This window comes from Drosophila elegans, unplaced genomic scaffold (genome assembly GCF_018152505.1).
Source record: "Drosophila elegans isolate 14027-0461.03 unplaced genomic scaffold, ASM1815250v1 contig_208, whole genome shotgun sequence".
NCBI classification, from domain to species: domain Eukaryota; kingdom Metazoa; phylum Arthropoda; class Insecta; order Diptera; family Drosophilidae; genus Drosophila; species Drosophila elegans.
In genome coordinates this window covers 28,234,267-28,258,445 of record NW_024545578.1, presented here as the reverse complement: position 1 = coordinate 28,258,445, position 24,179 = coordinate 28,234,267, and the positions used below count along the sequence as shown (strand labels likewise).

At 34.9% G+C, this 24,179-nt stretch overlaps 1 protein-coding gene across 1 annotated transcript in view; it reads left to right on the top strand.

Moving 5' to 3' along the window:
- LOC108140077 (leucyl-cystinyl aminopeptidase) overlaps nt 1-22,566 on the top strand; it is a 93,117-nt gene extending 70,551 nt beyond the window's left edge. Inside the window, exon 4 of the mRNA XM_041708029.1 lies at nt 22,109-22,566. Within this exon, the coding sequence (XP_041563963.1) occupies nt 22,109-22,301 (193 nt within the window). The 3' untranslated portion in view covers nt 22,302-22,566. The remainder of the gene's footprint in view (nt 1-22,108) is intronic.
- Nucleotides 22,567-24,179: the final 1,613 nt, after the last annotated feature.

The following is a 24,179-nucleotide window of genomic DNA, read 5'->3' as shown; positions in this document are numbered from 1 at the left end:
ATATTTAACACAAGACAAGTATTTTATAAAATAGAAGGGTTAGAATCCGACCTACTTATAGGTTTTAATCTTTTAAAAAAAATAAGAGCGGTAATTGATATTCAAAAAGGGACCATCAAATATGACGGAAAAAAGAAAAATTACTTTCTTTAAAGCAATTATCGCTAACAAATAGAAAAATTATCCTTCCATTGAAAAAATATATTATAAAAAATACTTTGAAGAGCAAAGTAGAATTAAAACAGAATCACAAATGGTGGAAAAAGTTTATTTAGCTTGGGATCACATAATCCTGACCAAGCCGACGTAGAATTATCCGTCAACAAAAAATCAAATAGTTTGGGATTCAAAAATCCTGAACACACCGACGTAGTATTATCCGTCAACAAAAAATCAAATAGTTTGGGATCCAAAAATCCTGAACACGCCGACGTAGAATAATCCGTCAACAAAAAATCAAATAGTTTGGGATCCAAAAATCCTGAACACGCCGACGTAGAATTATCTGGTACTTCCTCGACCCATGTGCTCATTTCGGAAAACTCGGAAATATTTAAAGATGTGGGAATAGAAATTGAAATCATATGGAATATTTTCTCCTCTCCACCCCAATCAAATAATTTAGTACTTGAAATGTCACATAAGTGTGAGTTCGGGTCAGCAACATTTTCCTTCCCAGACTTATATATCACCTGGAAACGGTGTGCCTTTAGACGTAATAACCACCTCTCAATTCTAGCTGGAGACTTAGAAGATGGTTTAAAAAACGATTCCAATGGCTTATGGTCAGTTGCTAACTCAAATTCCAGACCAGCAACATAGTAATGAAATTTTTCCACGTTCCATACGAATACCAAACTTTCCTTTTCCGTTTTCAAATATGGATTCTCAACATCAGAAAGACTCTTACTTGCAAACGACTTATGATAAATGGATTATTTTCGACATCATGCTTGTTCTCGTTGGTTCCACAGAAATTTCTCATCCGTTTTAAGTAACTTTTTCAACGGTTCTTTTGTATCTGCCAATTCCCACGTACGTGATCAGGCCTAAGAAACTACGAAGTTCCTCTTTGTTCTTTGGTGGCCTGAATGTCGTAATTACTTCTACTTTCTCTGGACCAGCAGAAATGCTGAAACGAAAATAACTTTTACAATCTCCAGCATTTTGTCGTGTTTCTCCAATGAACTCCCGAAGATAATTACATCATCTATATAATTTAACGCATTCGGGCATTTTGCTAATCGTTACTCCAGCAGTTTTTGAAATATCTCAGGTGCTGAGTTAACACCGCAGAGTAGACGCTTGTATCTATACAGTCCTTGTGGTGTTATAAATATAGTAATATTTCGGCTATTTGGATGCAATTCCAATTGCTCTTCAAATTCAATTGAATAAAATATTTAGCGTCCTTAAGCTTCGTTAAAATCGAATTGCTTTATTCGCTTGACGCATATTAATGCACTGCCTTATATTTCCATCACCTTTGAATGCGATAACTATTGGAGAAAACCATTTACTTGGTACGTGTACTGGCTCCATTATATCTTGAGATATAGCTCTTCTAGCTCTTCTTTTCCCTTGTCCTGCCGGTTGGGATGCGTCGCATTGGTTGCTTCACGGGCTTCACATATGGATCAATGGACAGACTAATAGATACATTATTCCACTTTGGAAAAGGTTCCAACTTTTCGATTATATTTATAGCTATGTCCATTATCAACACGTTGAGTTTAATGGCTGTTTCGCGACCACGCAACGATTGCCTACCCTTTTTTATTACATAAAAAGTTGCAATAGACTCAGCATTCCCTCCAACATGAAATCTGTAACAACTGATCCGCAGCATATACTCGAAATTGATTTGTCGACTCAGTTCGCAGATTTAATCATATTGACTTAATTAGTTATAATTGGATCCGGAATCGATGACCATGCTAAATGGTAAGCCACAAACTCGGCAAGAAATGACTTCGCCCATTTCACAATCATTCGCAACTCGGAAACAGGGATTGTAAAATTGTTGACCACCAATCAATGCTCGGACCGGTGCTTCATCTACATAGCGCTGCTTTGCACCTCCTCGACGATTTCTGCCGGATCTCTTCACAGTAGTCCGACAACTCTTAGCAAAGTGCTCGCGGATCTCGTCGCTGTCCGCATATATGTTGAATGCGCGCCACCAGACCTCCTATTCGGAGCGCCAGAGTGATTTGTCTATGCTATTGCACACAAATGGCTTAGTTTCGGCCATTACTTTGTTTTGTTTTTATTCGATTCTTAACGTAACAGCTTTAGAGTGACAAAGTATTACAAAAGCCGTAATAACGCGCCTTTTAATTTTTGTATTTTCCTAAGCTGTATCGAAACGGCTTCCATTAGGCTACATTGAAGTGGCCACTCTTTCTATTTTTTTTTTTATATATATTTTTTATTTTATCTTCCAATTTTCGTTGGCTGTATTGAAACTGCCACAATTAGGCTACATTTAAGTAGCCACACTTATTTTTTTTTTCTTAGGATAAATTTAAGTTGCCACACCTGCTACATTTAAGAAGCCACTTTTTTTTTAGTATTCCTTCTTTTTTTTATATGTATGTAAGTTAACCAACCCGTGAAACCAATTAATAAACATTTTTCAAAATTCAATTTTGCCTATGCCTTTGCATTTGCTTTTGTCTTTGCCCATGCCTTTGGCTTTGGTTTCCCTGCCAAGATAAACAAACAAAACGTAAAGTAAACATAAGTTTCCACTCGAAGCCCAATCAATTGCGTTCTAAGTTCAAACTATTGCGATCTAAGCCCCAACAAATTGCATCGGTCAGCATATTTGAATTTCACAATAGGATGCCATGATTTCATCCTAAGCTTATATTCTAAACAAAAGGAAAAGTTCTTGAAGCTCAAAGAGAAGCTTCTGGCCGAGGCTCGTTGGATAAGAGTTTAGAATTAAGCCGGCAGTTCATCTTGGACCCAGAAACAGTTCGGAAGTTAAAAATTCGAATGTGAAAAATAAAGTGAATTGTATTTGTGAAATCAAATATAAAGGTTTAATACCAAATAACATAAAAAGCAAAAGTAAAATGGTGAATCAAGAATTAGAAAAGCAAGCCTTTTTGACCAAAGAATTAATAAAACAGATTGTTTAAACAGAAGTAAATTCTTTAAAAAACGAAATAGAAACACTAAAAACAGAACTTCAAACGAATGTCAACTAAGTAGAAGATTATAAAATTGAAGAAGTTGACAATTTGACAAAATGTGAAGAATCCTATGAAATTGTTAAATCAGTTCCAGAATTTAAGGGGGAACTTGAAAATTATGTGAGTTGGAGGGAAGCAGCAGAAAACGCTATGAGTCAGTATATTCGCAAAAGTAAGCGATGTTTCGCAGCAATGTTAAGAAACAAGATAACAGGAAAAGCAAACGATGCTCTAACCATCCACGGAACAATCCTAAATTTTGATGCTATTTTAGCCAGATTAGATTTCGTTTTAAGCGATAGAAGACCGCTACACATTATCGAACAAGAATTAAGTATTCTTACACAAGGAAAACTAAGTGTAATGAAATACTATAACCAAGTGTACAGGAAACTAACATTACTGACTAACAAAACTATAATGACATATGGGCATAATAAGCCAATCACTTCAGAAATAAATGCTAGACATAGACAGAGTGCACTAAGAGTTTTCGTAACTGGCCTCAACGTCCCAATATCATCGACTCTGTATTCCATGAACCCAACTGACTTGCCTAATGCAATGGCGTTTGTACAGGAGATGGAAAGTAATAATATGAGAGCAAAATTTGCTCACAATTTCGTAGGAATGAGTTATAGAAATTATAACTCAAATTATAGTAATGGCCCAGAACAAAATGATAATTCTTTTAATCAAAAGACCACTAATTACAATAATTCTAGTTATTTGAGATACAATCAAAAATATCCGCAACAAGTAAAAAATAATCAATGGAATCAGAGTCAGAATAAAAATAATCAGTGGGGACAAAATAATAACTGGAAGTTTAATAACAATCATGTTCAGTCTGCTCCTGAACCCATGGAGATAGATGAATCAATCCAGTATCAAAATTGTCCTATGAATAATTTTAGCAGGGGTAATAATAACAGACAAAATTATAATAATTATTATACAAGAAATAATTATAATCAAAACCAAGCGCAAAAAACAAATATAAGCGCCACTCAAAACAAATCACATCACATGAATCACATCCACCGTTAAAGCGGGAACCAACTGGTTCAATTAATCAGCCTGCTCAAAAAATTATGAGAGTAAATAATATAGATGAGGATCGTTTTTTAGATCAGAATCCGGCGTAGGATTACCCTACTTGATGAGAACTGACAAAAAAATCGAAAAGGAATTAAAAGTTTTAATTGACACAGGAGCAACATCTTGTTACGTAAAAACCGGAATTTATCCAAATAAAAAAGAGTTTCCAATTTACAAAAGATTTTCAACCAATAATCGGTTTTCAATAATAAAATATTATCATTTAATAACGATATTTAACACAAGACAAGTATTTTATAAAATAGAAGGGTTAGAATCCGACCTACTTATAGGTTTTAATCTTTTAAAAAAAATAGGAGCGGTAATTGATATTCAAAAAGGGACCATCAAATATGACGGAAAAAAGAAAAATTACTTTACGATGAGGATGATTCTTTAAAGCAATTATCGCTAACAAACAGAACAACTATCCTTCCATTGAAAAAATATATTATAAAAAAATACTTTGAAGAGCAAAGTAGAATTAAAACAGAATCACAAATGGTGGAAAAAAGTTTATTTAGCTTGGGATCACATAATCCTGAGCAAGCCGACGTAGAATTATCCGTCAACAAAAAATCAAATAGTTTGGGATTCAAAAAACCTGAACACACCGACGTAGTATTATCCGTCAACAAAAAATCAAATAGTTTGGGATCCAAAAATCCTGAACACGCCGACGTAGAATAATCCGTCAACAAAAAATCAAATAGTTTGGGATCCAAAAATCCTGAACACGCCGACGTAGAATTATCTGGTACTTCCTCGACCCATGTGCTCATTTCGGAAAACTCGGAAATATTTAAAGATGTGGGAATAGAAATTGAAATCATATGGAATATTTTCTCCTCTCCACCCCAATCAAATAATTTAATACTTGAAATGTCACATAAGTGTGAGTTCGGGTCAGCAACATTTTCCTTCCCAGACTTATATATCACCTGGAAACGGTGTGCCTTTAGACGTAATAACCACCTCTCAATTCTAGCTGGAGACTTAGAAGATGGTTTAAAAAACGATTCCAATGGCTTATGGTCAGTTGCTAACTCAAATTCCAGACCAGCAACATAGTAATGAAATTTTTCCACGTTCCATACGAATACCAAACTTTCCTTTTCCGTTTTCAAATATGGATTCTCAACATCAGAAAGACTCTTACTTGCAAACGATTTATGATAAATGGATTATTTTCGACATCATGCTTGTTCTCGTTGGTTCCACAGAAATTTCTCATCCGTTTTAAGTAACTTTTTCAACAGTTCTTTTGTATCTGCCAATTCCCACGTACGTGATCAGGCCTAAGAAACTACGAAGTTCCTCTTTGTTCTTTGGTGGCCTGAATGTCGTAATTACTTCTACTTTCTCTGGACCAGCAGAAATGCTGAAACGAAAATAACTTTTACCATCTCCAGCATTTTGTCGTGTTTCTCCAATGAACTCCCGAAGATAATTACATCATCTATATAATTTAATGCATTCGGGCATTTTGCTAATCCTTCCTCCAGCAGTTTTTGAAATATCTCATGTGCTGAGTTAACACCGCAGAGTAGACGCTTGTATCTATACAGTCCTTGTGGTGTTATAAATATAGTAATATTTCGGCTATTTGGATGCAATTCCAATTGCTCTTCAAATTCAATTGAAAAAAATATTTAGCGTCCTTAAGCTTCGTTAAAAACGAATCAAATGTTGGTGATAGGTAATTTTTCCGTTGAATTGCTTTATTCGCTTGACGCATATTAATGCACAGCCTTATATTTCCATCACCTTTGAATGCGATAACTATTGGAGAAAACCATTTACTTGGTACGTGTACTGGCTCCATTATATCTTGAGATATAGCTCTTCTAGCTCTTCTTTTACCTTGTCCTTAATGGCGGCTGGGATGCGTCGCATTGGTTGCTTCACGGGCTTCACATATGGATCAATGGACAGACTAATAGATACATTATTCCACTTTGGAAAAGGTTCCAACTTTTCGATTATATTTATAGCTATGTCCATTATCAACACGTTGAGTTTAATGGTTGTTTCGCGACCACGCAACGATTGCCTACCCTTTTTTATTACATAAAAAGTTGCAATAGACTCAGCATTCCCTCCAACATGAAATCTGTAACAACTGATCCGCAGCATATACTCGAAATTGATTTGTCGACTCAGTTCGCAGATTTAATCATCTTGACTTAATTAGTTATAATTGGATCCGGAATCGATGACCATGCTAATTGGTAAGCCACAAACTCGGCAAGAAATGACTTCGCCCATGTCACAATCATTCGCAACTCGGAAACAGGGATTGTAAAATTGTTGACCACCAATCAATGCTCGGACCGGTGCTTCATCTACATAGCGCTGCTTTGCACCTCCTCGACGATTTCTGCCGGATCTCTTCACAGTAGTCCGACAACTCTTAGCAAAGTGCCCGCGGATCTCGTCGCTGTCCGCATATATGTTGAATGCGCGCCACCAGACCTCCTATTCGGAGCGCCAGAGTGATTTGTCTATGCTATTGCACACAAATGGCTTAGTTTCGGCCATTACTTTGTTTTGTTTTTATTCGATTCTTAACGTAACTTTGCGACCACGCTACTTTGAAAAACAGCTTTAGAGTGACAAAGTATTACAAAAGCCGTAATAACGCGCCTTTTAATTTTTGTATTTTCCTAAGCTGTATCGAAACGGCTTCCATTAGGCTACATTGAAGTGGCCACTCTTTCTATTTTTTTTTTTATATATATTTTTTATTTTATCTTCCAATTTTCGTTGGCTGTATTGAAACTGCCACAATTAGGCTACATTTAAGTAGCCACACTTATTTTTTTTTTCTTAGGATAAATTTAAGTTGCCACACCTGCTATATTTAAGAAGCCACTTTTTTTTTAGTATTCCTTCTTTTTTTTATATGTATGTAAGTTAAGCGTGAAACCAAGCCGCTTATGGAATTAATAAACATTTTTCAAAATTCAATTTTGCCTATGCCTTTGCATTTGCCTTTGTCTTTGCCCATGCCTTTGGCCTTGGAGTCCGCTCTTGGTATCCCTGCCAAGATAAACAAACAAAACGTAAAGTAAACATAAGTTTCCACTCGAAGCCCAATCAATTGCGTTCTAAGTTCAAACTATTGCGATCTAAGCCCCAACAAATTGCATCGGTCAGCATATTTGAATTTCACAATAGGATGCCATGATTTCATCCTAAGCTTATATTCTAAACAAAAGGAAAAGTTCTTGAAGCTCAAAGAGAAGCTTCTGGCCGAGGCTCGTTGGATAAGAGTTTAGAATTAAGCCGGCAGTTCATCTTGGACCAAGAAACAGTTCGGAAGTTAAAAATTCGAATGTGAAAAATAAAGTGTATTGTATTTGTGAAATCAAATATAAAGGTTTAATACCAAATAACATAAAAAGCAAAAGTAGAATGGTGAATCAAGAATTAGAAAAGCAAGCCGTTTTGACCAAAGAATTAATAAAACAGATTGTTTAAACAGAAGTAAATTCTTTAAAAAACGAAATAGAAACACTAAAAACAGAACTTCAAACGAATGTCAACAAAGTAGAAGATTATAAAATTGAAGAAGTTGACAATTTGACAAAATGTGAAGAATCCTATGAAATCGTTAAATCAGTTCCAGAATTTAAGGGGGAACTTGAAAATTATGTGAGTTGGAGGGAAGCAGCAGAAAACGCTATGAGTCAGTATATTCGCAAAAGTAAGCGATGTTTCGCAGCAATGTTAAGAAACAAGATAACAGGAAAAGCAAACGATGCTCTAACCATCCACGGAACAATCCTAAATTTTGATGCTATTTTAGCCAGATTAGATTTCGTTTTAAGCGATAAAAGACCGCTACACATTATCGAACAAGAATTAAGTATTCTTACACAAGGAAAACTAAGTGTAATGAAATACTATAACCAAGTGTAGGAAACTAACATTACTGACTAACAAAACTATAATGACATATGGGCATAATAAGCCAATCACTTCAGAAATTAATGCTAGACATAGACAGAGTGCACTAAGAGTTTTCGTAACTGGCCTTAACGGCCCAATATCATCGACTCTGTATTCCATGAACCCAACTGACTTGCCTAATGCAATGGCGTTTGTACAGGAGATGGAAAGTAATAATATGAGAGCAAAATTTGCTCACAATTTCGTAGGAATGAGTTATAGAAATTATAACTCAAATTATAGTAATGATAATTCTTTTAATCAAAAGACCACTAATTACAATAATTCAAGTTATTTGAGATACAATCAAAGATAACCGCAACAAGTAAAAAATAATCAATGGAATCAGAGTCAGAATAAAAATAATCAGTGGGGACAAAATAATAATTGGAAGTTTAATAACAATCAGGTTCAGTCTGCTCCTGAACCCATGGAGATAGATGAATCAATCCAGTATCAAAATTGTCCTATGAATAATTTTAGCAGGGGTAATAATAACAGGCAAAATTATAATAATTATTATACAAGAAATAATTATAATCAAAACCAAGCGCAAAAAACAAATATAAGCGCCACTCAAAACAAATCACATCACATGAATCACATCCACCGTTAAAGCGGGAACCAACTGGTTCAATTAATCAGCCTGCTCAAAAAATTATGAGAGTAAATAATATAGATGAGGATCGTTTTTTAGATCAGAATCCGGCGTAGGATTACGTTACTTGATGAGAACTGACAAAAAAATCGAAAAGGAATTAAAAGTTTTAATTGACACAGGAGCAACATCTTGTTACGTAAAAACCGGAATTTATCCAAATAAAAAAGAGTTTCCAATTTACAAAAGATTTTCAACCAATAATCGGTTTACAATAATAAAATATTATCATTTAATAACGATATTTAACACAAGACAAGTATTTTATAAAATAGAAGGGTTAGAATCCGACCTACTTATAGGTTTTAATCTTTTAAAAAAAATAGGAGCGGTAATTGATATTCAAAAAGGGACCATCAAATATGACGGAAAAAAGAAAAATTACTTTACGATGAGGATGATTCTTCAAAGCAATTATCGCTAACAAACAGAACAACTATCCTTCCATTGAAAAAATATATTATAAAAAAATACTTTGAAGAGCAAAGTAGAATTAAAACAGAATCACAAATGGTGGAAAAAAGTTTATTTAGCTTGGGATCACATAATCCTGAGCAAGCCGACGTAGAATTATCCGTCAACAAAAAATCAAATAGTTTGGGATTCAAAAATCCTGAACACACCGACGTAGTATTATCCGTCAACAAAAAATCAAATAGTTTGGGATCCAAAAATCCTGAACACGCCGACGTAGAATAATCCGTCAACAAAAAATCAAATAGTTTGGGATCCAAAAAATCCTGAACACGCCGACGTAGAATTATCTGGTACTTCCTCGACCCATGTGCTCATTTCGGAAAACTCGGAAATATTTAAAGTTGTGGGAATAGAAATTGAAATCATATGGAATATTTTCTCCTCTCCACCCCAATCAAATAATTTAGTACTTGAAATGTCACATAAGTTTGAGTTCGGGTCAGCAACATTTTCCTTCCCAGACTTATATATCACCTGGAAACGGTGTGCCTTTAGACGTAATAACCACCTCTCAATTCTAGCTGGAGACTTAGAAGATGGTTTAAAAAACGATTCCAATGGCTTATGGTCAGTTGCTAACTCAAATTCCAGACCAGCAACATAGTAATGAAATTTTTCCACGTTCCATACGAATACCAAACTTTCCTTTTCCGTTTTCAAATATGGATTCTCAACATCAGAAAGACTCTTACTTGCAAACGACTTATGATAAATGGATTATTTTCGACATCATGCTTGTTCTCGTTGGTTCCACAGAAATTTCTCATCCGTTTTAAGTAACTTTTTCAACGGTTCTTTTGTATCTGCCAATTCCCACGTACGTGATCAGGCCTAAGAAACTACGAAGTTCCTCTTTGTTCTTTGGTGGCCTGAATGTCGTAATTACTTCTACTTTCTCTGGACCAGGAGAAATGCTGAAACGAAAATAACTTTTACCATCTCCAGCATTTTGTCGTGTTTCTCCAATGAACTCCCGAAGATAATTACATCATCTATATAATTTAATGCATTCGGGCATTTTGCTAATCGTTCCTCCAGCAGTTTTTGAACTATCTCAGGTGCTGAGTTAACACCGCAGAGTAGACCCTTGTATCTATACAGTCCTAGTGGTGTAATAAATATAGTAATATTTCGGCTATTTGGATGCAATTCCAATTGCTCTTCAAATTCAATTGAAAAAAATATTTAGCGTCCTTAAGCTTCGTTAAAAACGAATCAAATGTTGGTGATAGGTAATTTTTCCGTTGAATTGCTTTATTCGCTTGACGCATATTAATGCACAGCCTTATATTTCCATCACCTTTGAATGCGATAACTATTGGAGAAAACCATTTACTTGGTACGTGTACTGGCTCCATTATATCTTGAGATATAGCTCTTCTAGCTCTTCTTTTACCTTGTCCTTAATGGCGGCTGGGATGCGTCGCATTGGTTGCTTCACGGGCTTCACATATGGATCAATGGACAGACTAATAGATACATTATTCCACTTTGGAAAAGGTTCCAACTTTTCGATTATATTTATAGCTATGTCCATTATCAACACGTTGAGTTTAATGGCTGTTTCGCGACCACGCAACGATTGCCTACCCTTTTTTATTACATAAAAAGTTGCAATAGACTCAGCATTCCCTCCAACATGAAATCTGTAACAACTGATCCGCAGCATATACTCGAAATTGATTTGTCGACTCAGTTCGCAGATTTAATCATATTGACTTAATTAGTTATAATTGGATCCGGAATCGATGACCATGCTAAATGGTAAGCCACAAGCTCGGCAAGAAATGACTTCGCCCATGTCACAATCATTCGCAACTCGGAAACAGGGATTGTAAAATTGTTGACCACCAATCAATGCTCGGACCGGTGCTTCATCTACATAGCGCTGCTTTGCACCTCCTCGACGATTTCTGCCGGATCTCTTCACAGTAGTCCGACAACTCTTAGCAAAGTGCTCGCGGATCTCGTCGCTGTCCGCATATATGTTGAATGCGCGCCACCAGACCTCCTATTCGGAGCGCCAGAGTGATTTGTCTATGCTATTGCACACAAATGGCTTAGTTTCGGCCATTACTTTGTTTTGTTTTTATTCGATTCTTAACGTAACTTTGCGACCACGCTACTTTGAAAAACAGCTTTAGAGTGACAAAGTATTACAAAAGCCGTAATAACGCGCCTTTTAATTTTTGTATTTTCCTAAGCTGTATCGAAACGGCTTCCATTAGGATACATTGAAGTGGCCACTCTTTCTATTTTTTTTTTTTTATATATATTTTTTATTTTATCTTCCAATTTTCGTTGGCTGTATTGAAACTGCCACAATTAGGCTACATTTAAGTAGCCACACTTATTTTTTTTTTCTTAGGATAAATTTAAGTTGCCACACCTGCTACATTTAAGAAGCCATTTTTTTTTTAGTATTCCTTCTTTTTTTTATATGTATGTAAGTTAAGCGTGAAACCAAGCCGCTTATGGAATTAATAAACATTTTTCAAAATTCAATTTTGCCTATGCCTTTGCATTTGCCTTTGTCTTTGCCCATGCCTTTGGCTTTGGAGTCCGCTCTTGGTATCCCTGCCAAGATAAACAAACAAAACGTAAAGTAAACATAAGTTTCCACTCGAAGCCCAATCAATTGCGTTCTAAGTTCAAACTATTGCGATCTAAGCCCCAACAAATTGCATCGGTCAGCATATTTGAATTTCACAATAGGATGCCATGATTTCATCCTAAGCTTATATTCTAAACAAAAGGAAAAGTTCTTGAAGCTCAAAGAGAAGCTTCTGGCCGAGGCTCGTTGGATAAGAGTTTAGAATTAAGCCGGCAGTTCATCTTGGACCAAGAAACAGTTCGGAAGTTAAAAATTCGAATGTGAAAAATAAAGTGTATTGTATTTGTGAAATCAAATATAAAGGTTTAATACCAAATAACATAAAAAGCAAAAGTAGAATGGTGAATCAAGAATTAGAAAAGCAAGCCGTTTTGACCAAAGAATTAATAAAACAGATTGTTTAAACAGAAGTAAATTCTTTAAAAAACGAAATAGAAACACTAAAAACAGAACTTCAAACGAATGTCAACAAAGTAGAAGATTATAAAATTGAAGAAGTTGACAATTTGACAAAATGTGAAGAATCCTATGAAATCGTTAAATCAGTTCCAGAATTTAAGGGGGAACTTGAAAATTATGTGAGTTGGAGGGAAGCAGCAGAAAACGCTATGAGTCAGTATATTCGCAAAAGTAAGCGATGTTTCGCAGCAATGTTAAGAAACAAGATAACAGGAAAAGCAAACGATGCTCTAACCATCCACGGAACAATCCTAAATTTTGATGCTATTTTAGCCAGATTAGATTTCGTTTTAAGCGATAGAAGACCGCTACACATTATCGAACAAGAATTAAGTATTCTTACACAAGGAAAACTAAGTGTAATGAAATACTATAACCAAGTGTACAGGAAACTAACATTACTGACTAACAAAACTATAATGACATATGGGCATAATAAGCCAATCACTTCAGAAATTAATGCTAGACATAGACAGAGTGCACTAAGAGTTTTCGTAACTGGCCTTAACGGCCCAATATCATCGACTCTGTATTCCATGAACCCAACTGACTTGCCTAATGCAATGGCGTTTGTACAGGAGATGGAAAGTAATAATATGAGAGCAAAATTTGCTCACAATTTCGTAGGAATGAGTTATAGAAATTATAACTCAAATTATAGTAATGGCCCAGAACAAAATGATAATTCTTTTAATCAAAAGACCACTAATTACAATAATTCAAGTTATTTGAGATACAATCAAAGATAACCGCAACAAGTAAAAAATAATCAATGGAATCAGAGTCAGAATAAAAATAATCAGTGGGGACAAAATAATAATTGGAAGTTTAATAACAATCAGGTTCAGTCTGCTCCTGAACCCATGGAGATAGATGAATCAATCCAGTATCAAAATTGTCCTATGAATAATTTTAGCAGGGGTAATAATAACAGGCAAAATTATAATAATTATTATACAAGAAATAATTATAATCAAAACCAAGCGCAAAAAACAAATATAAGCGCCACTCAAAACAAATCACATCACATGAATCACATCCACCGTTAAAGCGGGAACCAACTGGTTCAATTAATCAGCCTGCTCAAAAAATTATGAGAGTAAATAATATAGATGAGGATCGTTTTTTAGATCAGAATCCGGCGTAGGATTACGTTACTTGATGAGAACTGACAAAAAAATCGAAAAGGAATTAAAAGTTTTAATTGACACAGGAGCAACATCTTGTTACGTAAAAACCTGAATTTATCCAAATAAAAAAGAGTTTCCAATTTACAAAAGATTTTCAACCAATAATCGGTTTACAATAATAAAATATTATCATTTAATAACGATATTTAACACAAGACAAGTATTTTATAAAATAGAAGGGTTAGAATCCGACCTACTTATAGGTTTTAATCTTTTAAAAAAAATAGGAGCGGTAATTGATATTCAAAAAGGGACCATCAAATATGACGGAAAAAAGAAAAATTACTTTACGATGAGGATGATTCTTTAAAGCAATTATCGCTAACAAACAGAACAACTATCCTTCCATTGAAAAAATATATTATAAAAAAATACTTTGAAGAGCAAAGTAGAATTAAAACAGAATCACAAATGGTGGAAAAAAGTTTATTTAGCTTGGGATCACATAATCCTGAGCAAGCCGACGTAGAATTATCCGTCAACAAAAAATCAAATAGTTTGGGATTCAAAAATCCTGAACACACCGACGTAGTATTATCCGTCAACAAAAAATCAAATAGTTTGGGATCCAAAAATCCTGAACACGCCGACGTAGAATAATCCGTCAACAAAAAATCAAATAGTTTGGGATCCAAAAATCCTGAACACGCCGACGTAGAATTATCTGGTACTTCCTCGACCCATGTGCTCATTTCGGAAAACTCGGAAATATTTAAAGTTGTGGGAATAGAAATTGAAATCATATGGAATATTTTCTCCTCTCCACCCCAATCAAATAATTTAGTACTTGAAATGTCACATAAGTTTGAGTTCGGGTCAGCAACATTTTCCTTCCCAGACTTATATATCACCTGGAAACGGTGTGCCTTTAGACGTAATAACCACCTCTCAATTCTAGCTGGAGACTTAGAAGATGGTTTAAAAAACGATTCCAATGGCTTATGGTCAGTTGCTAACTCAAATTCCAGACCAGCAACATAGTAATGAAATTTTTCCACGTTCCATACGAATACCAAACTTTCCTTTTCCGTTTTCAAATATGGATTCTCAACATCAGAAAGACTCTTACTTGCAAACGACTTATGATAAATGGATTATTTTCGACATCATGCTTGTTCTCGTTGGTTCCATAGAAATTTCTCATCCGTTTTAAGTAACTTTTTCAACGGTTCTTTTGTATCTGCCAATTCCCACGTACGTGATCAGGCCTAAGAAACTACGAAGATCCTCTTTGTTCTTTGGTGGCCTGAATGTCGTAATTACTTCTACTTTCTCTGGACCAGGAGAAATGCTGAAACGAAAATAACTTTTACCATCTCCAGCATTTTGTCGTGTTTCTCCAATGAACTCCCGAAGATAATTACATCATCTATATAATTTAATGCATTCGGGCATTTTGCTAATCGTTCCTCCAGCAGTTTTTGAACTATCTCAGGTGCTGAGTTAACACCGCAGAGTAGACCCTTGTATCTATACAGTCCTAGTGGTGTTATAAATATAGTAATATTTCGGCTATTTGGATGCAATTCCAATTGCTCTTCAAATTCAATTGAAAAAATATTTAGCGTCCTTAAGCTTCGTTAAAAACGAATCAAATGTTGGTGATAGGTAATTTTTCCGTTGAATTGCTTTATTCGCTTGACGCATATTAATGCACAGCCTTATATTTCCATCACCTTTGAATGCGATAACTATTGGAGAAAACCATTTACTTGGTACGTGTACTGGCTCCATTATATCTTGAGATATAGCTCTTCTAGCTCTTCTTTTACCTTGTCCTTAATGGCGGCTGGGATGCGTCGCATTGGTTGCTTCACGGGCTTCACATATGGATCAATGGACAGACTAATAGATACATTATTCCACTTTGGAAAAGGTTCCAACTTTTCGATTATATTTATAGCTATGTCCATTATCAACACGTTGAGTTTAATGGCTGTTTCGCGACCACGCAACGATTGCCTACCCTTTTTTATTACATAAAAAGTTGCAATAGACTCAGCATTCCCTCCAACATGAAATCTGTAACAACTGATCCGCAGCATATACTCGAAATTGATTTGTCGACTCAGTTCGCAGATTTAATCATATTGACTTAATTAGTTATAATTGGATCCGGAATCGATGACCATGCTAAATGGTAAGCCACAAACTCGGCAAGAAATGACTTCGCCCATGTCACAATCATTCGCAACTCGGAAACAGGGATTGTAAAATTGTTGACCACCAATCAATGCTCGGACCGGTGCTTCATCTACATAGCGCTGCTTTGCACCTCCTCGACGATTTCTGCCGGATCTCTTCACAGTAGTCCGACAACTCTTAGCAAAGTGCTCGCGGATCTCGTCGCTGTCCGCATATATGTTGAATGCGCGCCACCAGACCTCCTATTCGGAGCGCCAGAGTGATTTGTCTATGCTATTGCACACAAATGGCTTAGTTTCGGCCATTACTTTGTTTTGTTTTTATTCGATTCTTAACGTAACTTTGCGACCACGCTACTTTGAAAAACAGCTTTAGAGTGACAAAGTATTACAAAAGCCGTAATAACGCGCCTTTTAATTTTTGTATTTTCCTAAGCTGTATCGAAACGGCTTCCATTAGGATACATTGAAGTGGCCACTCTTTCTATTTTTTTTTTTTATATATATTTTTTATTTTATCTTCCAATTTTTTTTTTTCTTAGGATAAATTTAAGTTGCCACACCTGCTACATTTAAGAAGCCACTTTTTTTTTAGTATTCCTTCTTTTTTTTATATGTATGTAAGTTAACCAACCCGTGAAACCAAGCCGCTTATGGAATTAATAAACATTTTTAAAATTCAATTTTGCCTATGCCTTTGCATTTGCCTTTGTCTTTGCCCATGCCTTTGGCTTTGGTTTCCCTGCCAAGATAAACAAACAAAACGTAAAGTAAACACAAGTTTCCACTCGAAGCCCAATCAATTGCGTTCTAAGTTCAAACTATTGCGATCTAAGCCCCAACAAATTGCATCGGTCAGCATATTTGAATTTCACAATAGGATGCCATGATTTCATCCTAAGCTTATATTCTAAACAAAAGGAAAAGTTCTTGAAGCTCAAAGAGAAGCTTCTGGCCGAGGCTCGTTGGATAAGAGTTTAGAATTAAGCCGGCAGTTCATCTTGGACCAAGAAACAGTTCGGAAGTTAAAAATTCGAATGTGAAAAATAAAGTGTATTGTATTTGTGAAATCAAATATAAAGGTTTAATACCAAATAACATAAAAAGCAAAAGTAAAATGGTGAATCAAGAATTAGAAAAGCAAGCCTTTTTGACCAAAGAATTAATAAAACAGATTGTTTAAACAGAAGTAAATTCTTTAAAAAACGAAATAGAAACACTAAAAACAGAACTTCAAACGAATGTCAACAAAGTAGAAGATTATAAAATTGAAGAAGTTGACAATTTGACAAAATGTGAAGAATCCTATGAAATCGTTAAATCAGTTCCAGAATTTAAGGGGGAACTTGAAAATTATGTGAGTTGGAGGGAAGCAGCAGAAAACGCTATGAGTCAGTATATTCGCAAAAGTAAGCGATGTTTCGCAGCAATGTTAAGAAACAAGATAACAGGAAAAGCAAACGATGCTCTAACCATCCATGGAACAATCCTAAATTTTGATGCTATTTTAGCCAGATTAGATTTCGTTTTAAGCGATAGAAGACCGCTACACATTATCGAACAAGAATTAAGTATTCTTACACAAGGAAAACTAAGTGTAATGAAATACTATAACCAAGTGTACAGGAAACTAACATTACTGACTAACAAAACTATAATGACATATGGGCATAATAAGCCAATCACTTCAGAAATTAATGCTAGACATAGACAGAGTGCACTAAGAGTTTTCGTAACTGGCCTTAACGGCCCAATATCATCGACTCTGTATTCCATGAACCCAACTGACTTGCCTAATGCAATGGCGTTTGTACAGGAGATGGAAAGTAATAATATGAGAGCAAAATTTGCTCACAATTTCGTAGGAATGAGTTATAGAAATTATAACTCAAATTATAGTAATGATAATTCTTTTAATCAAAAGACCACTAGTTACAATAATTCAAGTTATTTGAGATACAATCAAAAATATCCGCAACAAGTAAAAAATAATCAATGGAATCAGAGTCAGAATAAAAATAATCAGTGGGGACAAAATAATAATTGGAAGTTTAATAACAATCAGGTTCAGTCTGCTCCTGAACCCATGGAGATAGATGAATCAATCCAGTATCAAAATTGTCCTATGAATAATTTTAGCAGGGGTAATAATAACAGACAAAATTATAATAATTATTATACAAGAAATAATTATAATCAAAACCAAGCGCAAAAAACAAATATAAGCGCCACTCAAAACAAATCACATCACATGAATCACATCCACCGTTAAAGCGGGAACCAACTGGTTCAATTAATCAGCCTGCTCAAAAAATTATGAGAGTAAATAATATAGATGAGGATCGTTTTTTAGATCAGAATCCGGCGTAGGATTACCCTACTTGATGAGAACTGACAAAAAAATCGAAAAGGAATTAAAAGTTTTAATTGACACAGGAGCAACATCTTGTTACATAAAAACAGGAATTTATCCAAATAAAAAGGAGTTTCCAATTTACAAAAGATTTTCAATAATAAAATAAATAAAATTCGGTTTACAATAATAAAATATTATCATTTAATAACGATATTTAACACAAGACAAGTATTTTATAAAATAGAAGGGTTAGAATCCGACCTACTTATAGGTTTTAATCTTTTAAAAAAAATAGGAGCGGTAATTGATATTCAAAAAGGGACCATCAAATATGACGGAAAAAAGAAAAATTACTTTACGATGAGGATGATTCTTTAAAGCAATTCTCGCTAACAAATAGAAAAATTATCCTTCCATTGAAAAAATATATTATAAAAAAATACGTTGAAGAGCAAAGTAGAATTAAAACAGAATCACAAATGGTGGAAAAAAGTTTATTTAGCTTGAGATCACATAATCCTGAGCAAGCCGACGTAGAATTATCCGTCAACAAAAAATCAAATAGTTTGGGATTTAAAAATCCTGAACACACCGACGTAGTATTATCCGTCAACAAAAAATCAAATAGTTTGGGATCCAAAAATCCTGAACACGCCGACGTAGAATAATCCGTCAACAAAAAATCAAATAGTTTGGGATCCAAAAATCCTGAACACGCCGACGCAGAATTATCCGTCAACAAATAATCAAATAGTTTGGGATCCAAAAAACATGAACACGCCGACGTAGAACTATCCGTCAACAAAAAAATGTAGAGTTTGGGATCCAAAAATCCTGAACACGCCAACTTAAAAAAATCCGTCAACAAAAAATTATATAGTTTGTGACAAAAAATTCCTGAACACGCCGACGAAGAATTTTCCGTTAACAAAAATTTAAAACGTTTGGTAACACAAAACCCTCAATGTGCCGACGTCGAACTATCCGTCAATAAAAAAGTAAAAACTTTGGGATCAAGGGATTCTGAAGGAAATAAAATAAATAATATTTAAATGTTAAATTCAAATTAAGTAGAAGATTTGGAGAAAAGAATAATATACATAATTGAAGAGAAACACTCTAAAATAAACCGACAAATTCCTTTTAGAACCACAATCGATTTGGAATCAGGATTCTAATTCTAATAAAAGACTCAGATATTGGAAAAAAACGTCTTTTTCTATTAAGAACCCTTTCGGGTTAACCAATGCGCCCAGAATTTTCCAGAGAGCAATGGATGATATTCTCAGAGAACAAGTAGGAAAAACATGCCACGTCTACATGGACGATATTATAAAAACACAATTTTTCAGATTTAACTCAAATAATAGGCATTTTACAAAGAGCAAATATGAAAATTTCTCTCGAAAAATTTAAATTCTTTAAATTATAAACCTCCTTTCTTGGTTACATTGTTTCTTTTAATGTAATCAAAACAGATCCTGAAAAAATTTCCACAATTTCAAGGTATCCGTTACCACAAAATATTAGAGAACTTCGAAGATTTCTAGGCTAAACTGGCTACTACCGAAAATTTGTCCGTAATTGCAAAACCTCTTACAAAATATTTAGGTGGGGAAACTGGAAATGTTTCTATAAGAATATCTACAAAAGTTTTAATACAGTTAGACGATTCAGCTATAAAGCTTTTAACGAACTAAAAGAGAATCTAATAGCTCAAGTTGAACTAGTTCAACCAGATTATAGTAAAAAATTCACTTTGACAACAGACCCATCAGACGTAGCTATCGGGGCGGTATTATCACAGAATAACAAACCAATTACTTTCATTCCTAAGACATTTAATAAAACCGAGCAACTTTATGCCACAAACAAAAAGGAACTGCTAGCCATAGTATGGGCCATAAAAAATTTGAGAAACTCTTTGTACGGAGTAATTGGTATAGAAATCCAAACGGACCATTAATCTTTGTCTTTCACGATTTCGGACAAAAATCCCAACGTAGAAATGAAAAGATTTCATAGAAATTTTTACCCCAAAAATATTAAACAAGCCCGGTACAACAAATGTTGTAGCCGATGCATTATCTCGAATACAAATAAATAACATTACAAACAGTGACGTAGAACAAACAGAACAGTCAGACTCAGATCAAAACACACAGCATTCTGCTGACAGTAGTTTTGAAAATGGAATACAAGAAACCCGTAAACCGTTAAATCAGTTTAAACAACAACTGTTATTAACAACGGGGAGGTTTACAATACATGAGTCACTGGAAGTTTTTGGCAGGACACGACACATAATTGAATATGATAAACCAGAAAATTTAATAACTATATTAAAAGAGTATATTCCACCAAATATTACGGTAGGAATTCATTGTACATTAGAGGACTTATATCACATTCAATTACCCTTAAAAAATAATTTCAATAACCCATTTCTTTTCACGAGAATCTTTCTTCAAGACAGTAGGTTATATTGTTGGCCAAACTTATTTAATAAATTGAAAGAATATATCAAAAATTGTGTGATTTGTAGTGAAAATAAATATAACAGGCATCCAATAAAAATTCCAATTGATATATACTACCATATTGATATATACTACGCGCAAAATTAACATTTATTACTTGTATAGACGCGTATTCAAAATACCTTGTTGTAAAAGAAATTCAAAATAAGTAGTAGTTCCATTAACTTAATTTGAATGTTTAATTAAGGTAATGGAACTACTTCAACAATTTCCCCAAGCAAAAGTAATTATGACCGTTAACGAACCTAGTTATACCTCGGCCCAATTTAAATCATTTGAACAAAGGTGTGGAACTACTTTGCATTACGCAGACCCAAGACATAGTACTTCAAACGTACAAGTAGAAAGGGCACACTCAACATTAACAGAAATAGCTCGCTGCATAAAAGAGGAGTTTAATTTAAATAATTTTTCCGAAATAGTTATTAGAGCTGCTCAAAAATCAAGAAACATTTCGGAAGTAAAAAATTCGAATGTGAAAAATAAAGTGTATTTATTGTATTTGGGAAATTAAATAAAAAGGTTTAACACCAAATTACATAAAATAAAATATATATTTTTTAACAAAATTACAAGTGATATACTTAATTTGTATGTAGCAAAATAACACACATACAGCCGAAATGAATTTTATTCTTTATCGGTCTTTTTTATTTTTTTTCTGTTCGGTTTTTCTCTCGTCGCCAATGTAATGACCTGCAAATTGCCCAATAATTACAAACCAACTGAACCCAATTACTCAGACATCCAAACAATTTTTATTATTTCTTCGGTGCGATCCGCACTTTACAAGTGTATGTAAACGACTGCCTTAATGAGGGCCAGAATGCTCTCCGCTCTCAGCAACGCTCGCAGTGACAGGCTGCCACAGCAGCTATATAATATCGTTTACCGATTTGAATAAAATTATAAGCGTAATTCATTTTTAGCACCATATCCAAATATCAAGAAAAAAAGTAAAAAAGAGAGAAGATACAATTTTTTTCCCTTTAATTTTGTTTGGTATTCCAGTGACTCCTATTAAACCTACATGACATACTCGTCCGATTTTAATAAGCTATAAACCGTAATTTATGATATACTTTACCATTACTATATAAAAGAGCAACAGGAATACAATTTTTGTGAAAGTTTCATGGCGGATATACGGACATGGGTATATCGACTCTCCTAGTGGAAATTACTCCCTTACTGCAATGCATATTTCTAACTGAAATTATAATACTACTGCATTGTGATTATGTGGTATTAAATTAGATGTATTGTATCCCATGGTAAATCAGACTTTACTAATCGCCCGCCTACACGGATGACTTGTAACCCTTCTCTTACATTAAGCCTTGTATCTACCCTAATTTTAACGTCATTCTACTTAATAGCCGAGTTAATTTTACGTCTAACTTATCTTTTAGTATGACAATGAATCTTAAAAAAGATCGATCACCGAGAAGACCCAATCCGACCGTGGACCCGGTCATTATAATTAAATTTGAGCACGTGGCCGATAAGGTCGTAATACTGCGGGCGGCTGGTGCGTACCGAAGAGGAGTTAAGCAGCGACTAACCCCTCAGCTGCTGGGTATGAACTCGCTGCTGTTTATCTGAAAAAGAAGCTCTCAAGAGAAAATTATAAGATCTTTTGGGTCTTTACACGACAGGGGATTGTTCACGTCAACCAATGTGCGTTTAGAATACGCAGAAGCTTTATGTTCTTCAGAACTTTCTTTGCGGAATGAAATTTAGGATTTTGCCAAAGGGCTTTTTTCTTGATGATGACTTGGAGAGCTCCGGACGACCATAGTTTATTTCAGCAGATGACCAACACCTCAATAAAGTGAAGGAATTTGTGCACACAAATCGTCAGTTGACTGTTAGAGACCTTACTGATATAATGGGAACATTAAAAGGATCAGGAAAACCAGATCCTATCTTATGAAATGTCAAATTTCGTTTGGTACCGAAAGTGCTCAATTTCTTGCAAAAAAGTCGTCGCGTTAATGTGTGTGAAACAATGCTTTTTGATCATCAGGACAAGCTCAAATGCATGATCCGCAACGTTTCAGCAACTGAAATTTCATTACGGAAACAAAATTTGATGGCACTTCGATGCTAAAATCATCTTAAAAAAGATGACACACCCACTAGCATATCAATTCTTTCTTCAGATTGGAAAGAGGGATCTGCCAGTTTTCGGCCTTCGTTGCTTTTAGCTTCAAACAATGGGCATCCTTTGAAGCATGGTACTGTGTGATTTTGGGCAACTCAAACCTTGTCACTATGGACTTAAATGTGGCTGTAACAGATCCCCTAGTCTGAGAAGTTGAAGTACCGATCCCACTAAGTCAGGTTCTCGATTATTTCACTGCTAGATTCAAAATGACTTCACTTGTCAAAAAATTTAACTGGCTTCCAGAATCTAAAATGCACCAACAAATTTGGTAAGTTCCATCGGTGAATTTAATTATTACAATAGCAGTTACTAGAAAATTGGGGGATGAACTATGTATAGAATTCTGCAGTTGTTGATCCAGTGTAATATCACCAATTTATATTGCGTTTGCTGAATTCAATTCCGTCGCTGGATCGGCAAAAGATTTTTAAAAGTTGGACAGGATTTAATAGAATGTCCACCTTCGCACAAATAAAACAACTACCTATTCCACTGGTAAACACCGCTGTAGCTAAGCTTGCCTTTTTGGAATAGCTTTTAGCATTGGGCTTGGAGCTGTTCATCTGCCGAGCCTCCCGTTTTCCCAAATTCATACCTCTAGATACTATAAACTTTAAAATAATTGGCCAGGAAAAGAGTTCAGTGCAATCCCATTCTCTATTTAATTTTCCTACAGTGCCATCTTCCAGCTTGCCACAATCCAAATTAAACATAACAGCATATAAAATTTCCTGCTCGGTAGTTAGCGATTTTAAAAAAGCTAGTTGTTAATTTACACTGTCTACTGAAATTTTGAAGTCTTCTGAGTTTTAAATTACAAATTATGTTCATAACGATCATGCAGCAGGCGAAGAGCACAAATATAATCTTCCCCTGGCAACGATTAATGGAACGGGAACTAGAGCAGATCTCAAATGAATCATTTAAGATAGCCCACCCAGTTCACTGTCACTCACTGTATTAAAACCGTTCCTTTGGAACGGAATTTTCCGAAAAATTCAGGAATATTCAAGGAAGGAATTGGTACCGAGCGCTGCTGCCGAGGGTCTGTGTGCTATTCAAGACGTCACCAAGGCCATGCTAGACTGCTCAATATGTTAGCTTTAGTTGCACAATAAAGTTTTTCTACGGTGTACAGATAATCACTGTCACTCACTGTATTAAAATCGCTTGTCCATTAGGTGCATTTGATTTTTGTAATGTAAACCCTGTTGTCGGTAAAAGAATTCACTTGGCCAATTTCAGCTGTAAGAGCTACTTCCTCCTTTGATTTTTTAGGAGCCATGTTTTAAACAACGAACTTAAAATATTTA